This window comes from Gymnoscopelus microlampas, assembly GCF_963454915.1.
Source record: "Gymnoscopelus microlampas genome assembly, chromosome: 23".
Classification (NCBI taxonomy): Eukaryota; Metazoa; Chordata; class Actinopteri; order Myctophiformes; family Myctophidae; genus Gymnoscopelus; species Gymnoscopelus microlampas.
Window position 1 is genome coordinate 22,415,026 of NC_139960.1, and position 25,402 is coordinate 22,440,427.

The window sequence follows — 25,402 nt, forward strand, 5'->3', positions numbered from 1 at the left end:
CTATTTTTGGTAATCAGGCATTCGCTTCCTTTGAGAGTTGTGGGTATAGTAATGTGAATATTCATCCGGGGGTGATTACATTAATGATATGTGCGATCTTTATGCAGCGTTTACCCCACCTGATGCTAATCTAGTTCTTATGTGCTCCCAAAACCCTTTGAACTCTTGCGCTCTGTGTAAGATTATGCAAATGAAAAGGAGAGTCATCATTTTTCACGAGCGCGGGCGGGCTTTTCTCCTTTATAAAGAAGACATAAATCTCCTCAGGTCTTCTCGATTCCCCTCCCGGTGGTTTGTTGGATGTGTGAGGATCGCGCGGGGCGTTGCTGTTAACCTGTAATGAGCATTATGTCTTACTGAGAACCCATGCTTATGAACGTGTGTGTGTCTCTGTTACATTTATGTGCAGGTACTGAAGATCAGCCACACAGGACACAGGAAACGGATCTTGGCTTCGTTGGGTGACAGACTACACGAGGACACGCCACAGAAGCCTCCACGGGCCATCTCGCTTAGGGTGAGTCTGTGTGTGTGTGTGTGTGTGTGTGTGTGTGTGACTGTGTGTGACTGTGTGTTTGTGTGTTTGTGTTAGGGCTGCAACTATTGATTATCTTAGCAATTATTGTATCGATTACTTTTTCAATTATGATATTTCTTTAATTGATAATAAAAAATAAGCGATTTTAATAGAGTTAAAGTAATAAAGTTAAGTAATTGACTAGTTCGATTAAGTGTTGCACCCATAGTGTGTGTACGAGTGCGTGTGGGTGTGTGTGTGTGTGTGTGTGTGTGTGTGTGTGTGCGCGTGTGCAGGTGTTATCCAAACCACATTGCGAACGTTGCGACAAAACTAAAACGTCTCAAAAGTGCCAGACGGAGATTAATCACCGGCCTTTTCCCAAACGGTTGCAACGGCCCACCGAGGGAACTCACCAAGGGAACTCTCTGCACTGCTGTAGCTAAAACCCAACTGATTAGCCAAGTCTCCTGGGCAGACACAAAATGGCCGACGCTCTGCGGTTGCCTTCCTTCCTTCCCTTCCAGCCAGCCGGCTCGTCCCAGATAGTAATCACGACCAACTGGCGTTGCGCTCTAATGTTCTTTTAACAGCCTCTCGCTCCCTGTGCGCCCTGAGGGCCAGGGAAAGGCCTCCACTCCTGGGACTCAATTTGATGTGTCTGCCAGGTTGAGTCTGCTCCTCTTCAGCCTCCAAAGGCCAACGCGTCTGTTCCGCTTCCCGAGAACAAATGTGCACAGGCAGTTAGAGGGAGCTGAAGACCTCAGCGGAGCGCAGCAAAACATGCTGGGAGGACAGGGTGAATGATGATGACAATACAATTCAGGGACTGAAATCCTTCACAATTACAAGCAGCAAGATCCTGAGTGCTGCTGACAGACCACTTGCAACTACAAACATAGCTGCAAGCAGCGATACGGGGGTCAAGCAATGCAAAAAGTAATTTGCAATATGCGCAATAAGCCATAGAAACATAATAGACTGAAATTGAGAGAAAAAAGACCATGCAATTAACAAATGAGCATAGAAACAGCTGAGCAGAGTTCTGAGGGATTGTGGATATTAAAATGCATGTCTTTATTATGTTGCTTATAATGGCAGATTCAAATTCTTGTTAGAATTTCAGACATCAAGACTAAAGTTTGCCAATTTCTCTGCTTCATCTACACAACAGAAACAATTGTAGTATTCTAATTAGGCTATAGCTTTTCATCACTATTCCTGGCCAGTCGGTTTAGCCGGGGCCTGGAATCAAACCTGTGGCCTATTTCCCAGGCGTCCTCTCTACGCATTCAGCCTCAAAGAAACTAGGATACCAGGTAAACGATGAACCTAGCATCTGTCTAAACAACATGCTAAATCTATCTATTAACATTTGTGGTCAAGAAAAAGCAAATCTAACCAACGAGTACATGTGAAGAAGTAGCCAACATACTGTATATCTGCATAGAAAAACTAGTATCCATCTGAAAAGGAGACGAGAAGGGATTAACTAGCATTTATCAGTTGAATGGGTTCAGCCTCACAGTGGCTCCTCTAGGAAACACAAGCCTTGTGTAAAAGATGGATGCTGTGCCACTCAACCAATAGAAAGTGTAATGAAATTCCTTTGAATTATTACCAGCATCCTCCTTCTGATTACGAAGCACGTTCCTCTGCTCACTGTGTCCCATTATGATGTGCGGCGTACTGGTAACCGAAGGGATCGTGCGTTAGCCGACCACTTAATCACAACGTGCCCGCTTCGATTCCGGCTGGATACCTGTGTTGCATCTCGCCGTCTCTCTACTCTCTCTGGCTCTCATAGGGGGGTGGCAAGAAAAAGTGATTAAGGCTAATAAGATGACACGTGTTTTTAAAACATCGTTTATTTTTTAACTAATTCTGCATTCCGAATATGAAATTTGACAAGGGGTGCTTAGGCTACACAACATAATAAAAAAAACTTGCAGAAATGATATTTTCTCTATTTTTGGGCGGTGCAACCGCCCCTATATGTGAGGTTTGGACCCATTGCACCCCCCCAACCCTGCGCTGTGATTGGCCACCATTGTACCCACCTAACCCTGCACCGTGATTGGCCACCATTGTACACTGGTTGACTCTATTCAGGACTGTGATTGGCTAGTGAAACACATGACACATGTGCAGTCCTATAAATAGGACTGTGCAATTAAAAAAAAACACATTTATGTTTTTTTTTAAGTGAATCACCCACTGTGATGACCACTGTGACCACACCGCCCACTTCACACTGGGTGTGATTTTTGATATTGATCCGATATTCTGATCTTTTGCTTATGTTGTGCCCAAAATAGGGACACCAGGTTGAATGTGTAAGTCTGTCTTTGGTTATATGAATATTGAACCAATGAAAAGTATTGACAAGAGCACAAATGAGTAATGATAAAAAGTGAATCCACATGCATCCATTATAATGTATGTGCAGTGATGTTTAGCGGGTGACAAATGAGTCCTCTCACCACCTTCTCCTCCCCCAGGAGCCCGGCGGTAACCACACCCCCCCTCAGCTCAGCCCGTCGGTGGGCCAGGCGGCGTACACAGCGGGGGTCCCCGGGGGCTCTCTGGACGTGCAGCACCTCATCATGCAGGCGGACGCGCGGCGCAGGCAGCGCAGCAATGACAACTACTTTGAGGACGTGCCGCGCAGCAAGCTGGAGCGACAGATGGCCCAAGTCAGCATGGTGAGGATGGATGGATGGAGGGAGGGAGGGAGGGAGAGAGGGAGGGAGGGAGAGGGAGAGAGAGGGAGGAGAGAGAGAGAGAGAGAGAGAGAGAGAGAGAGAGAGAGAGAGAGAGAGAGAGAGAGAGAGAGAGAGAGAGAGAGAGATGGAGTCAGGCATGCAGATAAGGCTGGAGCAGAGGGACAATTGTGGAGGTTTAATCATATGAATCGATGTGAATTGGGTGAAAATAGCAGATCTACAGAGCTTATATTTCTGCAATGTATTTAATACAGGAGTCTTCAACGTTTTCAGGCCAAGGACCCCCTAGCTGAGAGAGAGATGAAGCAGGGACCCCCTACTCTATATTGTATAAAATTGTGCTTCAGATGAAATGTTTTTTTTTACTTAGTCTGCTCTTTTTTCCCTCTACACTTATAGCCTCTTTGCCAAAAATAGCCGATCTACAAGCTCTCAACGCCTCGCAGCGCGAGGCGTTGAGAGCTTGTAGATCGGCTATTTTCGGCTAATGTTCCCCTCAGAAAAGGAATTCGAGGGTTCAAGTGGTTCATGTAAAAAAACTAAATCCTATCACAGAAAGATTTGGCGGACCCCCTATAGTAGCTCTGAGGACCCCCTAGGGGTCCCGGACCCCCTGTTGAAGACCCCTGATTTAAGATGTTTAGGGAAAAGGGAGACCTGGTTAATACCACAGGGGAAATGAAGTGTTCAGCGTCACCCAACTGATGGCTGCTCATATGGTTCTGATGAGCTAGTTAGGCTTTAAGTGTCTTTGCTCGTGGACACCTCGAAACATAGCCGGGGTGCCGGGTTTCGAACCTAGGACCTTCTGTTTCCCAGGCACATTCAGCTTTGGCCGCCCACTTTAGTGTAGAGGGGAAAAGGCAGTGGGCCTAGTATATAGACCTTAAGGGACTCAACTAGGGTGTAAATGGTTAAATCTGGAAGGTGGAGAGGATAAATTAAAATCCGATTCATTACAATCAAGTTCTTTTTATGCTTGGCTGATTTGTTATACATTTGTACACGGTTATAATGGTATTTCAGCATTTCATTGATCTTTCAAACAAGGCGTCCTCCGTTACAAAACAATGTAATTTATGGGTTACATTCATCAAATGAACTCCCAGTGTAATTATAGAACCTGCCTTCTATCGATGAAGCTTTAATAGTATTCATGTTCCCTAGTGTGATGCTTTTGTTTTCATCTTCTTTGTAATGATCATTGCGTAAGAGATTGATTGAATACTTCATTAGACAGAAACAGCACGAGTCCATATACTTGGTCTAAAGGGATAACCCAAAAAAGTCCTGAGGACTTGTTTACATTGAGGTCCTGTGTATTAAATTCATAGAGACATTTAAAGACATACAATAATATACAATACTATATCCTAGACATAATCAGCACTAATAGCAATAAAACACTAGTAGCAAAACAATATATACAGTAAACAGTTGGGGGTGGGGGTAATTTTGGTGTTAAGTTTAGACGTTAATCAGACCAGTTATTAATTGCAGACAGGTGCTCTTTTATGGTTTTGAATGAGGGTAAGGAGTCACACTTTTTGATGTCTGTTGGTACGGCATTCCACTTTCTGGTGGCATAGCAGTAGAACGAATTTGACCCCAGTTTTGTGCCGAATCTGGGTTCAGTGAGATCAGTGAAGCTCGCTCTCGTGTTGTGCCTGTGTGTGTCTTCTGACTGACAAATACGCTTTTTGTCTGTCTGCTTCGACCTTTAGGGCCTGATGCAACGTGGACATCATTTTTGATTTTGATATCAGCTTCTGTAGCAGATAGACACATAAAAAAAAACATTGGTTACTACTGAAAACTACTTACATTTGTCCTTATGTTCTTAGTTTCATATTGATTTTTATTTTTAATTTTTAATGAACATTAGGGCAAATGAAAGAAGTTATCTGTAAAAGCCAAAGATTTAAGCTCTCAAATGGCTTTTATTTCCTGTTCCTATCTGCTTACAGAGGCTGAGAAATACATTATTAGTTAACCGTTGACAATTCTGTCAACGTTCACGTTTTCAGAAAACCCTCAAGTTTTAGGAGGTAACTTACAAAAATGCCTCAGGTTTTAGATGGTGTTTTTAGAATTGGCCTCAGGTATAAAAGCCGGGCTTGACTCCAACACTGACCAGAGTATCGAGGGACATGTTACCATTGCTGAGACGTCTAAGATTTTGATATAATGTCCATCTTAACTTAAAAAAAAAAAAAGTCTATTGTGCCCCTTAGCTTGTAACATCTACTGTATGTGCGTTGTTCACTGGTTGATTATAGCACATAAAAGACTATGCAGGGTAGGCCTATAGCATGTGAAGAACCTAACACATCTATTTTAATTATATGAAACTCATACTTCATGTCATATTAATACTAAAAATAACTGTCAGATAGAAAAAACAAATCCTTGTGTGATCTGTGATCAAGATGTATCCGTCAGTTTTTTTCATATATCATTCCGATAGGCTATGATTGACTTCCAAAGTTGCGGACCAACCTGGCCTGGCGGAGCCGGAGATCTGCCAGTGCACTCTTCTAGTTGTAGCTACATTTCCTTTCCTTCCTGTGGAAGTTTCCATCATATTCTGCTTAAATCTGCATAGCTTGTGACTTTGAGGTGACTCACAGATGTCCCCGTTGGGCTTAGCGTAGGCAGCAATGACGGTGACAGGTTCACTGTGCACTTGACCCACGTGCATGTGTGCAGTTTGATGGACCTCAAACGCAGCCCCGTGACTTCAGGCTGTCGCGGCCTTTCTTCAAAGCCGTTTAGGATAAAAGCCGACGTCTTAGAGAAGTGTCTGTCCTGCGGTGGTTTGGCTTTTCAAAACCAGAGCCAATTCAAAGTGCGGGACACGGTTTAAGTATATATGGGACACAGGACAAGGGATAAAACGCTGTGCAAGTCCCACTTAAAGAGAGGACACCTACTGTAGTCACCCTACTGTAACTGTGACATACTGTACACAAACACGCACACACACATGCGTGCGCGCACGTGTGCGTTTGTGTGTGTGTAAATGTATTACTACCTTACTTGTGACGGCCAAATGTCCCCATGAGTATAATAGAGTTTGAGAAATAGACATGGTGAGTCGTACCCTTTTCCTGGTCCTCACGAGACCAATGGTTGTTTAAAAGATTTTTGGGAGTTAGGCTTACAATTAGGAAAATAAGTATTTTGGGGTTAGGGTTGGAGTTATGCAGATTTGAACAGTATCCAGTTGCGCACAAAGAATAGCAGATCTACTGTACAAGCTCACAACGCGTCACAGGTGTGATCGTTGTACTTAGTTGTACTCAGCTGTGACACCGGCATACAACTAAATATAACTCAGGCTTGAGGGCTAGGTTTAAAAATGGCAAAACCATTACCAATGCAGAAATTGCTGTCCTCAAATGTTTGTCCTCACGTATAGTAATGCCAACGTGTGCGCGCGCGCGTGTGTGTGTGTGTTTGTGTGCGTGTGCGTGTGCGTGTGTGTGTGTGGGTGTGTGTGTGTGTGTGTGTGTGTGTGTGTGTGTTTGAATTATAGACTCACTCTCTTAATGTTTGCCCTGCTGAATCTCTTAACCCATTAAGACTGGGAAAGCATCTGTCATTTTAGATATTAACCACTTTAACCATTATTTTATACTTTGGCTATTCAAAAATAACAGATATACAAGCTCATAGCGCAGCACAGAGTGCCGTGGTATGAGCTTGTAGATCTGCTATTTTTTTTAAATCATGAACAGATGGGGGGGGGGGGTCCACGGCTAAATACATATAATTTTATATCATCACTGATATAGCAACATAGGTTTTTCAGAAACGTGTTAGGATTTAAAAGACATTTGTAGGTGCGTTCCCGGATTGAATGGGTTGTGTTTCCTCATGAAATTATACTCTGAGGTGACATCAGTGAGTCAGCATTGTCTGAAATGGAGAAAAACACATTTGCAGGAACAGAGTTCAGTGCTTTGTCCCCATCGTATTTATTTGTGTCCTACAGTGGAATGCATGTGCTGAACTTACTTTATGGGATTTGTCAGCAAATCCCATCTCTCCCACATTTCAAAAACGATAGATCCAAAAAGTGAAACGGCTGATTTTGATCCAGAGGTATTCTTTTGAATTACAAACACACACACGCACAGAACACAAAATGATATATCATCATATCTATATTTAGATAAATCTATATCTACAGACCACCAGCTCAGTGGCCTTGAGGTTAAAATGTCCGTACTTTTGACGGGTAGATCACAAGCTGTGAAAGACATCCTCAACGCAGGAGCCCCACAAGGCTCTCTTTTCTCTCCTCTCTGTATGTACAAAATGATAACTTTTCAGGATTCAAATTCAAAAACAGCAAAAGTAGCAGATCTACAAGCTCAAAACTGTTGTGTGGTGGTGGTGGTGGTGGGCCTTGAGTATTGTTCGAAATATGCTGGTGGTCCAGAGCTCCGAAAAGGTTGAGAAACACTTATCCACCATGCAGGTGGATTAAAATGATGTTTTATGCATTCAAATCAAGTTCTTGATTGCATTTTTTTTTTAAGTGTGATGATTTTGGGAGGAGAGATGGTAGGAAGATACTTGTAGTACACTGATGAGTGATTATCCTGATTATCTGTGAGCGTTTGTCCTCCGACTGCTGTTTACCCAATAGATTATCACTGATTACAGCCGCACCCGTCTCTGATACAGTACAGATTACACACATGCACATGCACACACACACACACACACACACACACACACACACACACACACACACACACACACACACACACACACACACACACACACACACACACACACACACACACACACACACACACACACACACACACACACACACACACACACACACACCAGCAGGCTCTCGCAGGTTGTTGCATGAAAAAGCTCCCGGCTTCTCCTTCTCTTTAATGCTTCGGTGTGAAGGGAATGTGTAACAAGATTAATACACGCCTGCTGACATTTAACAGCAATGCAAATGGCATTCCTGTGTTTTCCTTCATTTAAAAGTTGAAATGCTCCCCAGGTGTGAAGGTTTTGAGAAGCAGTAGACTTAAAGGTACCCCACTCCCTCGCAGTTCTTCTCCCATTGGGTTTTTAATGGACAAGATGTTCCAATAAAGAAGATCACGACTCCAAACAAAAAATAGGTTTGGCTTGATTATTCAGAAGAAAAGTACGAGGTTATGAGGGAATGAAAGGATGAAGGAATGAAGGGATGAGGGGACCAATATTGTGAAAATAGTTGATCTACAAGCTTGTAGATTGTCTATTTTCAACATTTTTGCCTCTTTCTTAAGTAATATTTGACAATTTGGCTAATGTTTGACCAGTTTTTATAGTAAAGTGTGTTGATTACTTTTGATGCAGTAATGGTCTTTTTTTTTTTTTTTTTTTTTTTTAAGGCATTATTACATTACATTGTCATGTGGGGACCCCCCTGGGGGTCCCGACCCACAGGTTGAAAACCACTGGTTTAGACCAGTAGTTCTCAAACTTTTTCATGTCAAGGACCCCCAAAATTATATGTATGTGGCTGTGGACCCCCATATGAAAAGGTTTTGTGCCAGGGACCTCCAGAATAGAAGATTTGTGTTCAAAAGTGCAAAATTATTCCAAGATTTCCACTTTTCTTTTTTGGCTCTCAAAGTGGTACTTTACTTCGTGTGACCTTAGGCCCATCGTCCTGCTCTGTGAGTCTGTGTTAATTTCTTTCTTTTCTTTTTTTGTTCTTTGTGAAACGCGAATGGCTGCGGCACCAGCAGGGGGAGTGGTGTGAGCCCATCACGTTGCGTCCGCCCAACGAGGCCACGTCGTCCACTCCAGTGCAGTACTGGCAACATCACCCCGAGAAGCTCATCTTCCAGTCATGTGACTATGAGGCCTACGTGAGTGTGCAGTGCACCCCTTACCTTTACTGTGTGTGTGTGTGTGTGTTTGTGTGTGTGTGTGTGTGTGTGTGTGTGTGTGGGGGGGGGGGGGGGGTGCGTGTGTGTGTTTTATTTAATACTTGATTAGTCAGAAATATAAACAGGCTGTGGTACAGTAAGACAATAAAGCAAAAAGGATAACACAAAAAAGTAATGGGGACTTGTTTCCATTTGTGTGTGTGTGTGTGTGTGTGTGTGTGTGTGTGTGTGTGTGTGTGTGTGTGTCTCTCTTTCTCTCTCTCTTTCTTTCTCTCTCTTTCTCTCCGTGTTCTCTTACCAGCTCTCTCTACCTACAGTACTGCCTGTCTGTCTGTCTGTCTGTCTGTCTGTCTGTCTGTCTGTCTGTCTGTCTGTCTGTCTGTCTGGCTGGCTGGCTGGCTGGCCTTGAACTGCTTCCACTGCATCTATTATATCTCCCACTGTTAAATGACCTGCTCATGCACACCATCAACACACTGAAGGCATGCGGGGATAAAGCTCATGCCTCCAAGCCCTTTACTTTGCTTAGCTTCTCTCAGAGTGTCCTTGTACATTTAGCGTTAGCCCAGTTATATAAAAGGATGTTATGCATCCTTGTTACCATGGTTACAGCCTTGTACCGTGAGATGAGAGGAAGAGGGGATATACGTAGACTAGGGCTGCAACAGTCAAACGAATTAATCAATTATTATAGGCAATCGAAATAGGGAAAATAGCAGATCTACAAGCTAACAACGCGTCATGATGCAATGCAGTGTGAGCTTGTAGATCTGATTTATACAAAGGTAAATCAACTGATTTGTGGCTAATCGATTCATTGATATATCCTGATTATTCAATTAATCAATAGCGATAGAATAATCGCTAAGAAAATAATGGATCATTGCGGCCCTAATAGAGACCAAGGAAAACACTCAACATTTAATTCTCTGCCTGCCAGGGTGGGTGGGGTGTATACGGCAGTGTTTCTCAAACATTTTTATGTCTAGGACGACTCAAATTGACATGTATTAGGGCGTAGACCTAATATATTTTTAATAAAAATAAACAATTTTCAAAAATAGCGAAAACAGAAGCTCCCACAATGCGTCTCGTTGCGATGCGTACAGTATATAGGGCAGGGTTCGTCAACGTTTTTTCAGGCCAAGGACCCCCTAGCTGAGAGAGAGATGAAGCAGGGACCCCCCAATACAGATTGTATAAAATTGTGTTGCAGAATAAACTTTTTCATAGACTTTTTGGACAGCACTATCATCAGTGTTTTGTGTTTATTTGTTTACACATTATCTTTTCTATTAATATGTTGGATTCATGTTGGTGACATTAATCCATGAATGCATTTTCATATGCATTTTCATATGCAAGCTATAGCGCAAGTCCTAACGGGTCCATTTGGTTCCATTTGTACACTCTCAGAGTTACAGACCCATAAGGTCCATTTGGTACCATTTGTACACTCAGAGTTACAGACCCATAAGGGTCCATTTGGTCCCTGTCCATCATTTAGCTGGGGACCCCCTGGAACCCCCTCAAGTACCCCTGGGGGTCCCCGGACCCCACTTTGAGAACCAATGCTGTAGGAGATAATGGTGGAGAGTGAACCCCATATGGTCTGAATAGTCATTCTTAGAACGCTCTCATCGGGCTTCTAACTTCTAACCGGTGAAATAATAGTGAAACCAATTTGCCAGGGACCACCGCTGGGAGGTCCCCGGAGCCCACTTTGAGAACCACTGGTGTCCACCACGGTATAGTTCCATGGAGGTGGTTTTTGACAGCAGCACTAACCATCTCTCTCACAGGGCCATGGCTCCCGTGGCCCTCGTGTAAGTGAGATAAATGAAGGAGGGAGCGAGGCAGCGAGGCGTCAGCACACCGAGGGGAGCTGGAAACTGAAGGAGAATGAACCAGACGGAGATAAATATAAAGCAGTGGTGGAAGAAGTACTCACATATTTAAACTTAGGTAAAAATACCAATACGTACAATATAGAAACACTCTGTTACAAGTAAAAGTTCTGTATTCACATTTTACTTGGGTAAAAGTTCAAAAGTATTGGCATCAAATTGTACCAAAAAAAAAGTACTCATTATGCAGAATTGCAGATACTGTAGTCTCATTTAAAGGGATTCTAGGCAACAAATGCAGGTGTTTTCCTGCACAGTCCTCTTTCTGAAATCCGTATTTTCCCTACTGTTTATGTTTGTCCGGGTCGTAAATTAACGCACGCATGTGCGCGTCCGTGCGCGTCCGTGCGCGTCCGTGTTCGTGTGAACTTTTTACTTTCGGTTTTAAAACGCTCTCAAACTTCGTTTTTGAGGCACAGAATTTACTTTTAAGATAGCGTTTGGATAGAATTTAGTTGTTTAACTTCATATATGTGGTCAAATTATCATGAAAGAGCCTATTTAGAAATACAAATTCAGAGAACCAGCAGGGGCGGGCAGTAACACGCATTGTATCCGAAGAAAGCAACCTATTTTCGGCATGGCCCCTTCAGAAGTCCCCTTAACTATGGAAGTCCCTCCTGCGTCACCCCCTGGTGGTCGGGGAAATTAACTGCTGGAGGCGCGGTGTTATTTGTGTTATTTCTGAACCTGCCGTCAATCCCTTTAAGGTTTCAAAATGTATACAAATCTTTTGAAAATAGCAGATCTACAACGTGTCGCAGAGCGTCGCAGAGTGTCGCAGAGCGGTGCAGAGCGGTGCAGAGCGGCACAGAGCGTCGTCGCAGAGCTCACAACGTGTCGCAGATCGCCTATTTTCAAATATAGAAAAAAAGAGGGCTTAATGGTTGGTATGTTTTGTATTAATAATCCAAATCAGCAAAGTAACTAGTAACTAAAGCTGTCAAATAATTGTAGTGGAGTAAAAAGTACAATATTTGCCTCTGCGATGTAGTGGAGTAGAAGTATATAGTATCACAAATTGGAAATACTCAAGTAAAGTAAAAACATATCTAAAAATGTTAAGTACAGGGCCTGAGTAAATGTTACTTTCCACCACTGAAAAAAAGACAGAACACGGAGGAGGAGGAGGAGGAGGAGGATGGCGTATAGCTCCTTCCTCTGCCGTTTATATAACCAACAATGTTCCTCTGATCTCACAGTCCCCACTCCCCAGACACTGACCTAACATCATCATCATGGTGGTTTCATATAGGGTTGAATTCTACTACTGCAGCTTTATTTGTACAGCACTTTTAAAGACAAGAGTTACAAAGCACTTCACATAGCATCAAAGATTTAAAAGAAAAACAAGACAACAACAGCACAAACAAAATCAAAGAGCATAAAAGGATACAAGTGTTCAAGGAACATGATAAGAAAATACCAATACACTGGAATCAGTAAGGCAAGGCAAGGCAGTTTTATTTGTATAGCACATTTCAACAACAAGGCAATGCAAGGTGCTTTACACAGAACATCAAGCAAAGGAAATACAACTATACAAAGACATTAGGATGCATTAAAACAAAAGAAGTAAAACAAAAACAAAAAACAGATACAGTTACAGTGCAGAAGAAAAAAAAGGTTATTACAAAGTCCATGGGACCCATGGTGGCAAATGTCCCATCGCCTTCTGTCTTCAGTCTAGAGCAGTGGTTCACAAACCTTTTCATGTCAAGGACCCCCAAAATGTTATGTATTTGGCTGCGGACCCCCATCTCAAGATATTTTGTTCCAGGGACCCCCAGAAGCAAAGATTTGAGTTACAAATGTTCACTTCAAAAAAATATATATATTCAAAGGTTTGCACAAATTTTCACGATTCTTCAAAAATAGCCAAAGTATAAAAGGTTAAAGTGGTTAAAATGATTGTGATGCTATATTAACACATTTTTCCGGGGACCCCCTGGAACCCCCCAAGGACCCCTGGGGGTCGCCCGGACCCCACTTTGAGAACCAATGGTCTAGAGACTTTGGAACGACCAGAAGGGCTCCGCCCGGGGATTTCCGGAGTCATATGGAGTTAAAAGGTCTGCGATGTGATGTGGGGAAGGGGCTAGACCAACACCGTGCCTTGAAAGAAATCGATAAGATCTTGAAATCAATTCTAAAACGAATAGTCAACCAATGAAGGGTGCTCTGCTCTTTTGGTTTTAGTTACCAGCCTGCACTGATGCGTTCTGAATTGATTGGATACGGGATAGGTTTTTTCTTTTCTGAGGTCAGAGTACACTGTATGGATGTCAGATCTATAGTCAAAGCCTGCTCAGTTACTCACGCAGCGTCATACCAGCATTGTGTTTCACTGACACCAGAGACCAGGCTCTTTCATTCCAATCTGGTGGCTTACGTCTGTTCTATAATAAGACACACACACACACACACACACACACACACACACACACACACACACACACACACACACACACACACACACACACACACACACACACACTCTCTCACACTCTCACACTCTCACACACACACACACACACACACACACACACACACACACACACACACACACACACACACACACACACACACACACACACACACACACACACACACATACACACACACACACACACATCAGTGTGATTTGAACCCTGCACCATCTCGGGGGGCCAAACGTCACTGTGGAGGTATTACGTTTATTAAACCGCACAACGTTTGTCATTCAAATTTCCGTACTTACTGAATCTGAACCATAAGTGAGATATGAAAGTCACTTTCGGGCAGATTAGTGCTGCCGTCTGGTGTTATCTTCATCGTGGTGGTTTATGAGGCTTGATTTAAAGAGATGCGTGTTTATGTTTGTGCGTTTGTGTGTGTTGTGGGACTGCAAGCTCATACACAGTAAAATCCTCTGTGTTTATATCATTCATTTGTAAAATGGAAGCAAATGCACCCACCATTTGATTCCATTTGTACACTTTCAGTGTTTGTGATTTAATTTTTTTATTTTTGGTTAAAGTAAGTGTTAAAGCGCTCTATATTCCCATAGCAATCATTGCTATAAAGAGGTTGTTCAGGAGCAGGCGGGTTTCCTCGTCTCTCCAGCTCTTTAGTAAACAGAAATTACATTTACATACATCAGGTCTGGATACCTATTTTATCGCATCAGGAGAGAAACCTTGTTACAGGATACAGGATAAACAAGAGAAACTGGAAGTGATGAAAAAAATACAAAATTAGAACACATAAAATTGAAGCTGATAAATTATCTTTTTGGGGGTTTCTCTCTCCAACTAAAGAGCTTGAGAGACGGAGAGACCCCTGTTACTGAACAAAATGATTTAAAAAAAAAAAGATCTATAGGCTATCAGGGTTTCTCAAAGTGGTCCAGGGGTGCCGCAGAATAATAATTGTTTGGGAATTTATCAATATCGCTTCAGTTTAACCACTTTTAGACCCTCCATATTTAATAAAACGGACCTGAGTTGCGAGTTACCTGTAGCTACTTGGTGTGTTCTTTTTCCATCTACACCAAATCTCTTTGCCCAAAATAGCAGATCTACAAGCACACAACGTGTCGCAATGCTATTTTTGGGTAATATTCCACATAGAATAGGGATCCTGGGGTTCAAGTGGTTAAACTAAGTATAAAGTTATTTTCAATCTGTCCTAAATGGAAACTGATATTCTCTCAAGTTTTCCTTATGAGATAGGCCTACTGTATTGTAGTGGGGAAGATTTACATATTTGCGTACATGACAGAAATGTAAGGTGCTATAAAGTAACAACATAATTCAGGGGTGATGAAAAAGTTATTTTCTCGAGCTTGTACATCTGCTATATTTTAAATCTTTTGAAAGATATCGAAAAAGTTTGGAAAACTTTGAATAATTTTAACATAAGATTTTTTTTTTTTTACATAGATCTTTTCTTCTGGGGGTCCCTGGCACAAAACATTTTCAGATGGCAGTCCACGGCCAAATACTGTACATATCAATTTGGGGGTCCTTGACATGAAAAAGTTTGAGAACTACTGACTTACAGCACTTTTAAATGAACATTTAGGATTTAAATGTGGATGTCTGTGTTTAAGTCCAGCTAATACGTGTACAGTTTGTGGGGAGAGTGGTCTGTCTCTCTGTTACCTCGTTACGGTTCGCCGTTGACCCGTGGCTGACCTGGCTCCCAGTGGCTCTGTAACGTCGTTAGCTAGCGTCAGATAAAATGCTATAACAAGCCCACCCGACCCTTCCTGAAACCCCCTACAGACCAGACTCCTCATGTCAGAATTATGACTAATGGAAAATAATACATCAAATGAAGCGCTTTTGCCTGGATAATCACATTCATTCCTCCGTCTTTGTGCTGAATGGAAGATATATCCTAGGGGGGTAGAAATTCAATATTGGGACCTATATTGTATTCTTTGTTTATGTTTTTACAGTAAGGTCACACAGGGTACAGACCAAAAAAACACACAAAAAAAAAAGAAAGGAAAATCTTCTCTTCTAAAACACTTGAAGCCTTTAGAGATTTATTTTAAAATGTGTAGACCTTTTTTAATCCTGTGGGGAAATTCTGTTAGATGGTCAGGATAAGCCCATGGGGGGAGCTGTTAGAGGTTAAGTGTCTTGCTCAGGGTCACTTTGACACATACGACTCGGATGTTGACCTAGCCTGGTCCAGCCCACTCCACTGAGTGGACCGCTTCTCTGTACTGGCATTGTGTTTTGAACAAGCAGTTTTCTCTGTTGAAAAAGCGATTTTCCAATCGCCAAGGGTGAAGAATGCGTCTAACAATTAGCCAAACAGCGCCACGGGCCGTTGTCAAGCTGTTGTCAAGCTCTGAGCAGGAGATGAGGTGTCTTTGTGAGGAGTAATAACGTAGTGGTGGGAATTATGGTTCTTCTTTTCAGTGTACTGAATCATTCAGTGCAGTTCACTAAAAAGTTTGGCTCAAATGATTCGTTCACCAGTTTCCGACAGCTCTGCCTGCGTTGCGGTTACTGTAGTCACTCACTGAACTGAAAAAGACTGGAAGTCAGGTGAAGTCAACGCATCATGTTCAGCTGACCGTCCCCTCAGGCTATGGGATCTAAACTCCAGGCACTCGCATTGCGTCGCACACTGAAAATGTGCATCATATTTCAATAACATAATCAGGTTTATTTAATTGACGAATGGCCCAAAATACACTGTTTACACTGTTTGATCTCTAGTGATTGGTTCGGGAAAATCTAATCGCCTAACCCTAAAGGCGGTTACACACCGGCGAATATGCGAATATACGCAAAATTCGGACTCGTTCCGAATAATTAAAAGACGCTTTTTCGCTTCGCTTTTTCGCTTTTTCGCTCCATGTAAGCTTGCATTGACTTATTATTCGCATGAAAAAAATCACCCCGGTGTGTAAGGACCTTAACTCTTTGGAAATCGCTTAGGTTGGAGGCAATGACAGACTGAAGTATTCAGTCTTCAGTCTGATATCAGGCAACTTCTGTTTACTGGATGGCCACTCGGCGGCAGCCACCATTGGACCCCTTCCAAGAACAGGGTAGCGCCCTAGTTTCTAGAATCTCACAGTGCTGTAATGTCACTCAGAAACATTGTGTGTGTTTCCATTATTAGCGTCTTTATTAAATCAGCTGGAAGTGTGTTTGTGTGTGTGTGTGTGTGTGTGTGTGTGTGTGTGTGTGTGTGTGCTGGGTCAACAGAGCACCGTATTGTACGGATGTTAACAACTCCCTGATTCAAAACGTGCAGGACGGTATGCACGCAGTCGCGCGCGCACACACACGCACGCACACACACACACACACACACACACACACACACACACACACACACACACACACACACACACACACACACACACACACACACACACACACACACACACACACACACACACACACACACACACACACACACACAGACAGACAGAAAAAGGAAAATGATTGTGAAATATTGCTTTGTGAGGTGGTGACATTGTTGTTTTTGTTTGTGACGGGTGACACGCTTCAGTGCATGCCTGTGTGTGTGTGTGTGTTAACTCAATGTGTGTGTGTTTGTGTTCTGCAGTATCTGGGCTCCATGCTGGTGAAGGAGCTGAGAGGGACTGAATCCACACAAGATGCCTGTGCCAAGATGAGGGTAAAGTCACATCACACCACACTGCTGCTGTCACACGGCCTGCTGACATCCCAACGCCACACACACACACACACACACACAGACACACACACACACACACACACACACACACACACACACACACACACACACACACACACACACACGCCATCATCACAATGTCACCTCAGTCCATAACCAACACCATTCTGATGAAATCATTATATTTCCAAACTTTCCCGGCGAGTTTGTCAGCAGTCACAGAACCTGTGTGTGTGTGTGTGTGTGTGTGTGTGTGTGTGTGTGTGTGTGTGTGTGTGTGTGTGTGTGTGTGTGTGTGTGTGTGTGTGTGTGTGTGTGTGTGTGTGTGTGTGTGTGTGTGTGTGTGTGTGTGTGTGTGTGTATTCGCGCGTAAGGGCTTTAAAACCCTAGCTGTAAAAGTGGGACACAGCATTGCCACACACACTTGAGCTTAAACAAACATAAAAGTCCTATGGCTGTGGATTAAATGTGAGGAGGGATTATGTTTTAATATCTAAAATACCTGGATGCGTGTGGAATGAATCCTTCTCTCACCTTAAGTCACCATATCTCCTTCCACTGTCACTTCCTCCCTTCTCGCTCTCTCTCTCTATCTCTCTCTCTCTCTCTCCCCCCCCCCCCCCCTCTCTATCCCCTCCTCTCTCTCTCTCTCTCTCTCTCTCTCTCTCTCTCTCTCTCTCTCTCTCTCTCTCTCTCTCTCTCTCTCTCTCTCTCTCTCTCTCTCTCTCTCTAGAGTAACTGCAGTGTGAAGATAACAGATCGTCTCTGTCGGGTGGAAACCTCATATGTCCAAAACTGTTACTTTTCAGGATCAAATTCAAAAACGGCATGCCACATTTTGAGCATGTAGATCTGCTACTCTTTTGATCCTTTTGTGTGACGCTGTAGGATGATCAAGTAGGGCGTTAATTTACGGGGAAAAAAACACAAAAAGTTAGAATATGGAAATGAAAGGTTTCTGCCCGACAGCAACAGCATACATATTAATGAACCAGGCTTCCTCTTCCCTTTCTCTACTTCCTTTGTTCTGTCTATATGTCTGTCTTGTTCTGTCTTCCCTTGTCTAATCTCTGTCTGCACAGCTACACCTGCTTGTGCGTGCATGCGTGCGTGCGTGCGTGCGTGCGTGCGTGCGTTCAGTACTTGTATTACTATACTTCTGAGTGCTAAAGTTCCCCCCCAAATATTGAAACATTTTAGAATTAGGCAATTGTGAGGACCATTTTCCCGGAAGAGAAAATGTTGTTTTTAATTTGGAGTTAGGCTTACCACAAACTCACAAGGCGTCGCTGTGACACGTTGTGAGCTTGTAGAATAACATAACTCAGGCTTCAGGGTTAGGGGTTAAAAATGCAAACAATATGGTGAAAATGGCAATTATAAGATTGTGATGCAAGTACAGTAAGACAAACGTGTGTCGTTGTCCCCTCCATCTCTCCAAAGGTCTGCAAATCCCCTTAACTTCTCTAGACCTATTCCATCTATCCCTCTGTTCTTTCCTCCATCTGTCTCTCATCTTCATTTCCCTGTTTCTCTCTGTCATCTGCTAGACCCCCCCCCCCACCCATCCCCCATCCCTCTGATCCTTTCTGCTCACTACCCCTCCCCCCTTGCCTTCCTTCCATACACAACCCATCCGCTAGTTTCTATCCTTTGCTCTCTCTCTCTGTCCCTCTTTGCATCACCTGGCTCTCTCTGCCTAGCCTGGCATGGCCAGACTGATATCACTGCATAGATGTTAGTCTGGAACCTGCATTTCCGAGGGAGAAATTCAAAAAATGCCTCTGGTGATAAACCCGCCCCACATTTGTATATTGGGCCCTGATTGGTCCCTCACGACTTCGGAGGGAGAGAAATCCAATCTCTATTGACAGGGGCCAGACCTAATCTGCCGAGGGCAATGTTTTTTTTGGCAATGGCAGATTCGTCTGGAACCAGGCTACTCTCTGCCTGTGTCTGTCATCTCTCATCAACACCTGAGAGAGAGAGAGAGAGAGAGACACAGACACAGAGAGACAGACAGACAGACAGACAGACAGACAGACAGACAGACAGACAACTCAAGGACAACAGAAGAAATGTTAATTGCAAAGAAAAACTGTTGTAATATGATATTGCTGCCCTTAAATAAAGAATAAATATAAAAGAGAGAGTAATAGGGACAGAAATGCAAAAGTTAAGTGAGGAATTGAGAGAGTCGAGTGATAGATGAGGATGAATGAAACAGGAGGGTGGGAGCGACTTACTGTAAGGAAAAGTGATGGAGAGAAATTCAGAGAATGAGAGAGAGAGAGAGAGAGAGAGAGAGAGGAGGGAGGAGGAGACAGAGAGAGAGAGAGAAATATTATGGCATGAGGAGGCTCAGAAGACCAGAGAGATCAGTGTTTGTGAAAAACAGAGTCAGAGAGACTACACTAGCAGAATCCTCCCATGAGATGTTCAATGAAACCAGTAAACGTCACATCAGGACAGAGTCAGCACATCCACCAATAGGACTCTGATATGATTTGAAACATAATAGCCTTATTGGGCGGGCTGAGGGACACTCAATAAGGGGTTTAGAAATGTAATTTCAGCCCTAGGTCAATACAGGTAGGCTTTTAGGCGCCCAGTGACCCTTGACCTTACTGTAGACGGATTCAAATGGATCATGTAATGAAATAAGGAAGTCATCTATTGACCACTGAATCAACTTGATCTCTCTCACTGTCCGTCTGTCTCCCCTCCCCTCTCTCTCTCTCTCTTCTACCATTTCTACCATGCTGTATAGATTGGGTATAGATTGTTTTCCTGGCATAGTGTTTCACTCTTCCCAGACATGGATTAAAGGATTGAATCCCAGTTCAGCTGGGATTTCCATTGATATGAATTCATTAATGTGGGTCTCGTCACTATATCCATGGTTTGGAGACCACACGCTTTGTAAGGCAATTGAAGAAGGGCTTTAAAAAGAAACAACACTTGTTGTTTTTGTCGCATTCCTAAGCCAATAATTTGATGATCGACCGGCAGCTCCTACCGGAACCACTGCGTACCGGTCATCAAATTATTGTCTCAGGAATGCAAAAAACAAAAACATATCCATGAATTCAAGTCTCCATGGGGTGACTAATCGATAGAAAAAAGTTTTTTGGGGGTGAACTATCCCTTTAACTTAACAATGAAACATCAAAATGGAATGCATCAAAAGTAAATGCTGTCTCTCTCTGTCCTCCCCGTCTCCCTCTCTGTCCTCCCCGTCTCCCTCTCTGCCCTCTCTTTCTCCCATCTCTTTCGCTCCAAGAAGTCGACAGAACAGATGAAGAAGGTGCCCACCATCGTTCTGTCTGTCTCTTACAAGGGAGTCAAGTTCATTGATGCCACGAACAAGGTGACTGTGAGACCCTCTATTACGCTCACTTTTAACCCTTCCAACCCGGGAACGCATCTGTCATTTTAGATTTCTTTGGCTATTAAAAAAATAGCAGATATACAAGATATACAATACTGGTAGATCTGCAATAAAAATAAATATCTTGAAAATGTGTGCAATTTTTTTTTTAAACGGACATTTGTAACTCAAATCTTTGCTTCTGGCGTTCCCTGGAACATTTTGTAATGCATACATACATAAAAAAAAATAAAAAAACTGCTTCACAATAAAAATGTTAACAATGCTAACAATGCTAACTCTGCGTCTCTCATGTCCTTCCAGAACATCATAGCGGAGCACGAGATCCGAAATATCTCGTGCGCGGCCCAGGACCCCGACGACCTGTCTACGTTTGCCTACATCACCAAAGACCTCAAGTCCAGTCACCACTACTGTCACGTCTTCACTGCCTTCGACGTGGTCAGTGCAACTGCAATACTGTGTAAAAATTGTGTGTGTGCTTGCGCAAATACGCGCACGGGCGTATGTGTGTGTGTACAGGTACATCATGCTGCTTGCATTTCTGTCTAATAAAGTATTCAATCAATCGATCAGGTTTAGGATGGGGCTGGGGTTAAGCTTAGGCTTGAGAATGGCAATAAAAAAAGGTAAACACATTAGCCTGTTGCTGTCCTCACATGCATAGAAATGCAAATGTGTGTGTGTGTGTGTGTCTTCTCTCTGTGGGCAGAACCTCGCCTATGAGATCATCCTGACCCTGGGCCAGGCCTTCGAGGTGGCCTACCAGCTGGCCCTGCAGGCCAGGAAGACGGGCCACGGCTCCTCCACGCTGCCAGAGAGCTTCGACAGCAAGCCCAGCAAACCCGTCCCCAAGCCCCGGGTCAACATCCGCAAGTCTGTGAGTGTTCCCTTCACCGAACCGCACTCACAACCTTCTGTCCAAAAGAGACGGTCCACCACAAGGGTCTAACGACTAGAGTTTGACGTGTGAGAAAGACGGAGGGGTACATTTTATTAACCACTTATTAACCCATTAACTCTTTATCTGCCAGAGTTAAAACATTGTCTATAGCTGCCCTTGCCAGCGTTTTTTCTAACCTCATCATAGAATTATTATTCTTCACAATGATCCACCCGGTGATCGCCTCAAAAGACGTAGGGGGGTCTTGGAGAATCGGGGAAAAAAGCAACAGAAAGCAGAGAAAAATCATATTATCAATCTTATAATACTAAACGAAACCAGCTTCATTTTGTTGTGATCACGTGATTTCTGGGTGTACTCTTGGGTGATCCTGGGATCATTCATATCTTAAACCACTGAAAACACCACATGACGAGAATCTCGTCATTGACGGTGTGAGCCTTGGAGTGAAATGACAGGAAAATCTTTTACAAATCTTTAGAAATGTGCCCAAAATAGGGACGTCAGGGTTAATGTGGTCAACATAGATTTCTTAATTGTAAAATTGTGATATCATCAAACATGACAGGAACCCTGTCCAAAGAAGATGACCAGACATGTGCACCGAATTACAGATGCACCATGCACTCAATCCCACTGTCTGATGTAGTGAAACGGGTGCAGACTCCCAAATTATGCAGACACAAACAATAGTCAGCACTCAAATGTACTGTAGCCTTTGCCGATGATTTCTTTAGAGTGCATTTCAGCGCTCATCAGCGTCTTAAACCTCTTAAAGACGCTGACTAGTGCTTTCGGCTGACGGACTACTTTGCTGTGTGTACTTTAAATAAATCGTCTCATATAGGCTACGTTTGTGAATCTATTGTTTGTACAGTATGAGACAAATACACTCGATCACATCACATGTCCTTTCCTCTCTCTTCACTGTTCACTATTCATAGGGATTGTGGGTAGATCTTCAGGGTGGATTATCTCTTCATGTTCTTCTGTAACGTCTAACTCTAGCGGTTCTCAAACACGCTCATGTCAAGGACCCTCAAACCGATTTATGTATTTGGCTGCGGACCCCCATCTGAAAATACCTTTTGCCACTACAGGGACCCCCATGAGAGAAGAATTGTGAAAAATGGCCGATGTGTTTTCTGCTTTTCTGCAAAAAATACATTCAGGCTTAAATGTTTTAAACTGTTCGTCATAGGGACCCCCTGGAAAACCCCTCACGGACCCATGGGGGTCCCTTGAGAACCAGTGATCTGACAGTTCAACGTTGACACATCAGACACACATGGAAGTGGTGCTTCCATGATGTAGATTACCCAGCATCCTCTCTTCTCATCCTCTGTGTTCCATCTCTAACCTGACCGGCGTTCATTTGAGAGCTTTGTTCTCAACTCTGACAATCCAGTTTGACTTAATGGTATAGTTGTGTGTTGTTTGCAGTAAATTGTGTGTTTGTTTGTATTCAGGGTTTATTAAAGGCACAGTAAGTGATATTTTCTTTGTTAAATTAAGCGTATAAATAGCTCTATATTCTGATAGTAATCATTGCTATAGACTCTATAGAGTGTTAGTTCGGTAACAGGGGGCTCACCGTCTCTCCAGCTCTTCAGAAAATGTATTTTCAGGTCTGGGTACCAATTTATCCAATCAGGAGAGAGAACTTATACAGGATACAGGATAAACAAGAGCACTTCGAAGTGAAAAATATGATCAGACAAAATTGGAACTGGAACACTAAATGGGTTTCTAACCCACTTGAAAATGTATTTTCTGTTCATTAAAGAGCTGTTGAGACAGGGAGAGCCCTGTTACTGAACACACACTCTATAGCAATGAGTACTATCACAATATAGAGATTAAACTTTTTGTTGTGTGTTGTGTATTGGCCTAGTAGAGCTTCTAAACCACTGGGTCCCCAAAAAAGAAAGACGTTCTAAACAAAAGACGTAAGAAGTAGTAGATCTGCTATTTTCACTGGTTAGGGACCTGGGGAGACATCATCACATTTCTTTTTTATTTGGGCTCTCGAGCTAAAACGTTTGGAATCAAAATATCCATCTACACCTCCGTTTAGAATCTAAACGGAGGTGTAGATGGATATTTGATCTGTAAAAGCGTCCGCTCCCCTCCTGTCCTCCCTGCAGTGTGTTGCACACTGGCTGATTGATGAGTTGTGTTTGCACAGCGCTGTGGAGCGCCGCCCGCTCGCCCACTGGGAGGGAAACACAGACGTCTCACACAGAGAGAGAGAGCGAGAGAGACCGGTGAATACTGTACTGTTAGTGGTGGAAGAATACTCAGATTTGGGTTTTTTTCTTAACTAAAAGTAGCAATACCACAATGTAGATATCGTTGCTGTCGGGGCAGAATCCTCTCATCTCCATATTGTAAAAAAAAAGCTTTTTCGTAAATGAATGCCCTACTTAATCATACTACAGCGTCACAAAAAAGCTACAAAAGTAGCAGATCCGCAAGCTTGTAGATCTGCTACTTTTCCTGAAAAGCAACAGTTTTGGACATATGAGGTTTACGCCCGCCAGAGACTATATGCTCCGTTACAAGTACAAGGCCTGTATTCAAAGTTTTACTTGAGCAAAAGTGCAAAAAGTAGTTGCCAAATAATTGTAGTGGAGTAAAAAGTACAATATTTGCCTCTGCGATGTAGTTACTTTCCACCACTGTGAACCGCGCGACCACGTGGAAAGGAGGGAGAGAATATATTTACATTTCGTGTGTATCGGACCTAGCCAGCAACCACGCGGTGTGCTGGAGACTCTGGATTCTCTCCAGGGTTTCTCCAATGCGTGTAAAGAAACATTTGGAGAGAGAGAGAGAGAGAGAGAGAGAGAGAGAGCGAGAGAGAGAATGATTTAAAAGAGAAACATTGAGGTGCATGAGAATGTACTCTAATTTGTAATTCAAAGGGGGTTTAAGTGATATTTTCTTGTTTAAGAACTCTCGATAGAAAGTAAGTAAGTAGGTCAGAGAGACGTATTATCGGTATTGGCCGAGAACGAGGGTGTCTTTTCGCCTTTTCAGTGTGCTAGACCCGTGGGAGATGGATTGCTGCGGTGGAGTGCAACACCTACAGTACCATCAGCTTGCAGTACATACTGCATGTCTTAGTTACCCATCCATGCTACTCATACGTTGTTGGTGGTGCCCAGAATCTAACCTTGTGGTCAAAAGGCGAGGGCTCTACCGACGGAGCGACCAGGTCATAGAGTGTTTAAGTAGCAAGGGTCTCCCCATCTCTCCAGCATTTTTATCATTTTGTACCTGTTTATATAAATACATTAAATTGTAATTTTGTTTCTAGACCAGTCCTGGCCTACTGGGGAACAAAGCCTGTTGGGAATGCATGCAGCATGCGCCACCCTATTAATGCAATACCCGCTGTACCCGCCTGTCTGTGTCCCTTTTATCCCCATATGTGGAGATCCGTAAATTTGAGCAGCTATAATAAGATTCGAAAGTACAGAACACTCTTGATGACAACCGGTTTGTTTAGAGAGAGAGTCCACGGCTGCACTGGTACGGCTTTCCGCTGGTAGCTAGCTACAGTAGGTTGTTGTGACGACGGACATGAACACATAAACGACAGCCTAGCGCTGTATATATTTAGCACAATATAGAAGGTAACATATTAAAATGACGTTGTCCACAACTAGTTGACTGCTGCCAAAAGCGTTGACTTGTGGTGTTGACAGTCGACCATGTCATTCTGGAATGACCAATGTATCGGGCTCCCAATGGGATGCGTGGCCTGCTGCCTGTGGATGACGATACGGTGACGTGGCTGCTGGAGGTGCGCCCAGAAATATTGCCCGGGTGAACCCCCCAGGCCGGGGTGGTACTGTGA

General features: G+C 43.3%; 1 protein-coding gene across 1 annotated transcript in view; it reads left to right on the forward strand.

Annotated features, from left to right (window-relative positions):
* Nucleotides 1-25,402, forward strand: part of anks1b (ankyrin repeat and sterile alpha motif domain containing 1B) — a 316,968-nt gene that overhangs the window by 284,502 nt on the left and 7,064 nt on the right. The window contains 7 exon segments of the mRNA XM_084049725.1: nucleotides 410-517; nucleotides 3,019-3,222; nucleotides 9,018-9,140; nucleotides 17,150-17,221; nucleotides 20,526-20,612; nucleotides 20,937-21,074; nucleotides 21,346-21,513. Of these exon segments, the coding sequence (XP_083905851.1) occupies nucleotides 410-517; nucleotides 3,019-3,222; nucleotides 9,018-9,140; nucleotides 17,150-17,221; nucleotides 20,526-20,612; nucleotides 20,937-21,074; nucleotides 21,346-21,513 (900 nt within the window).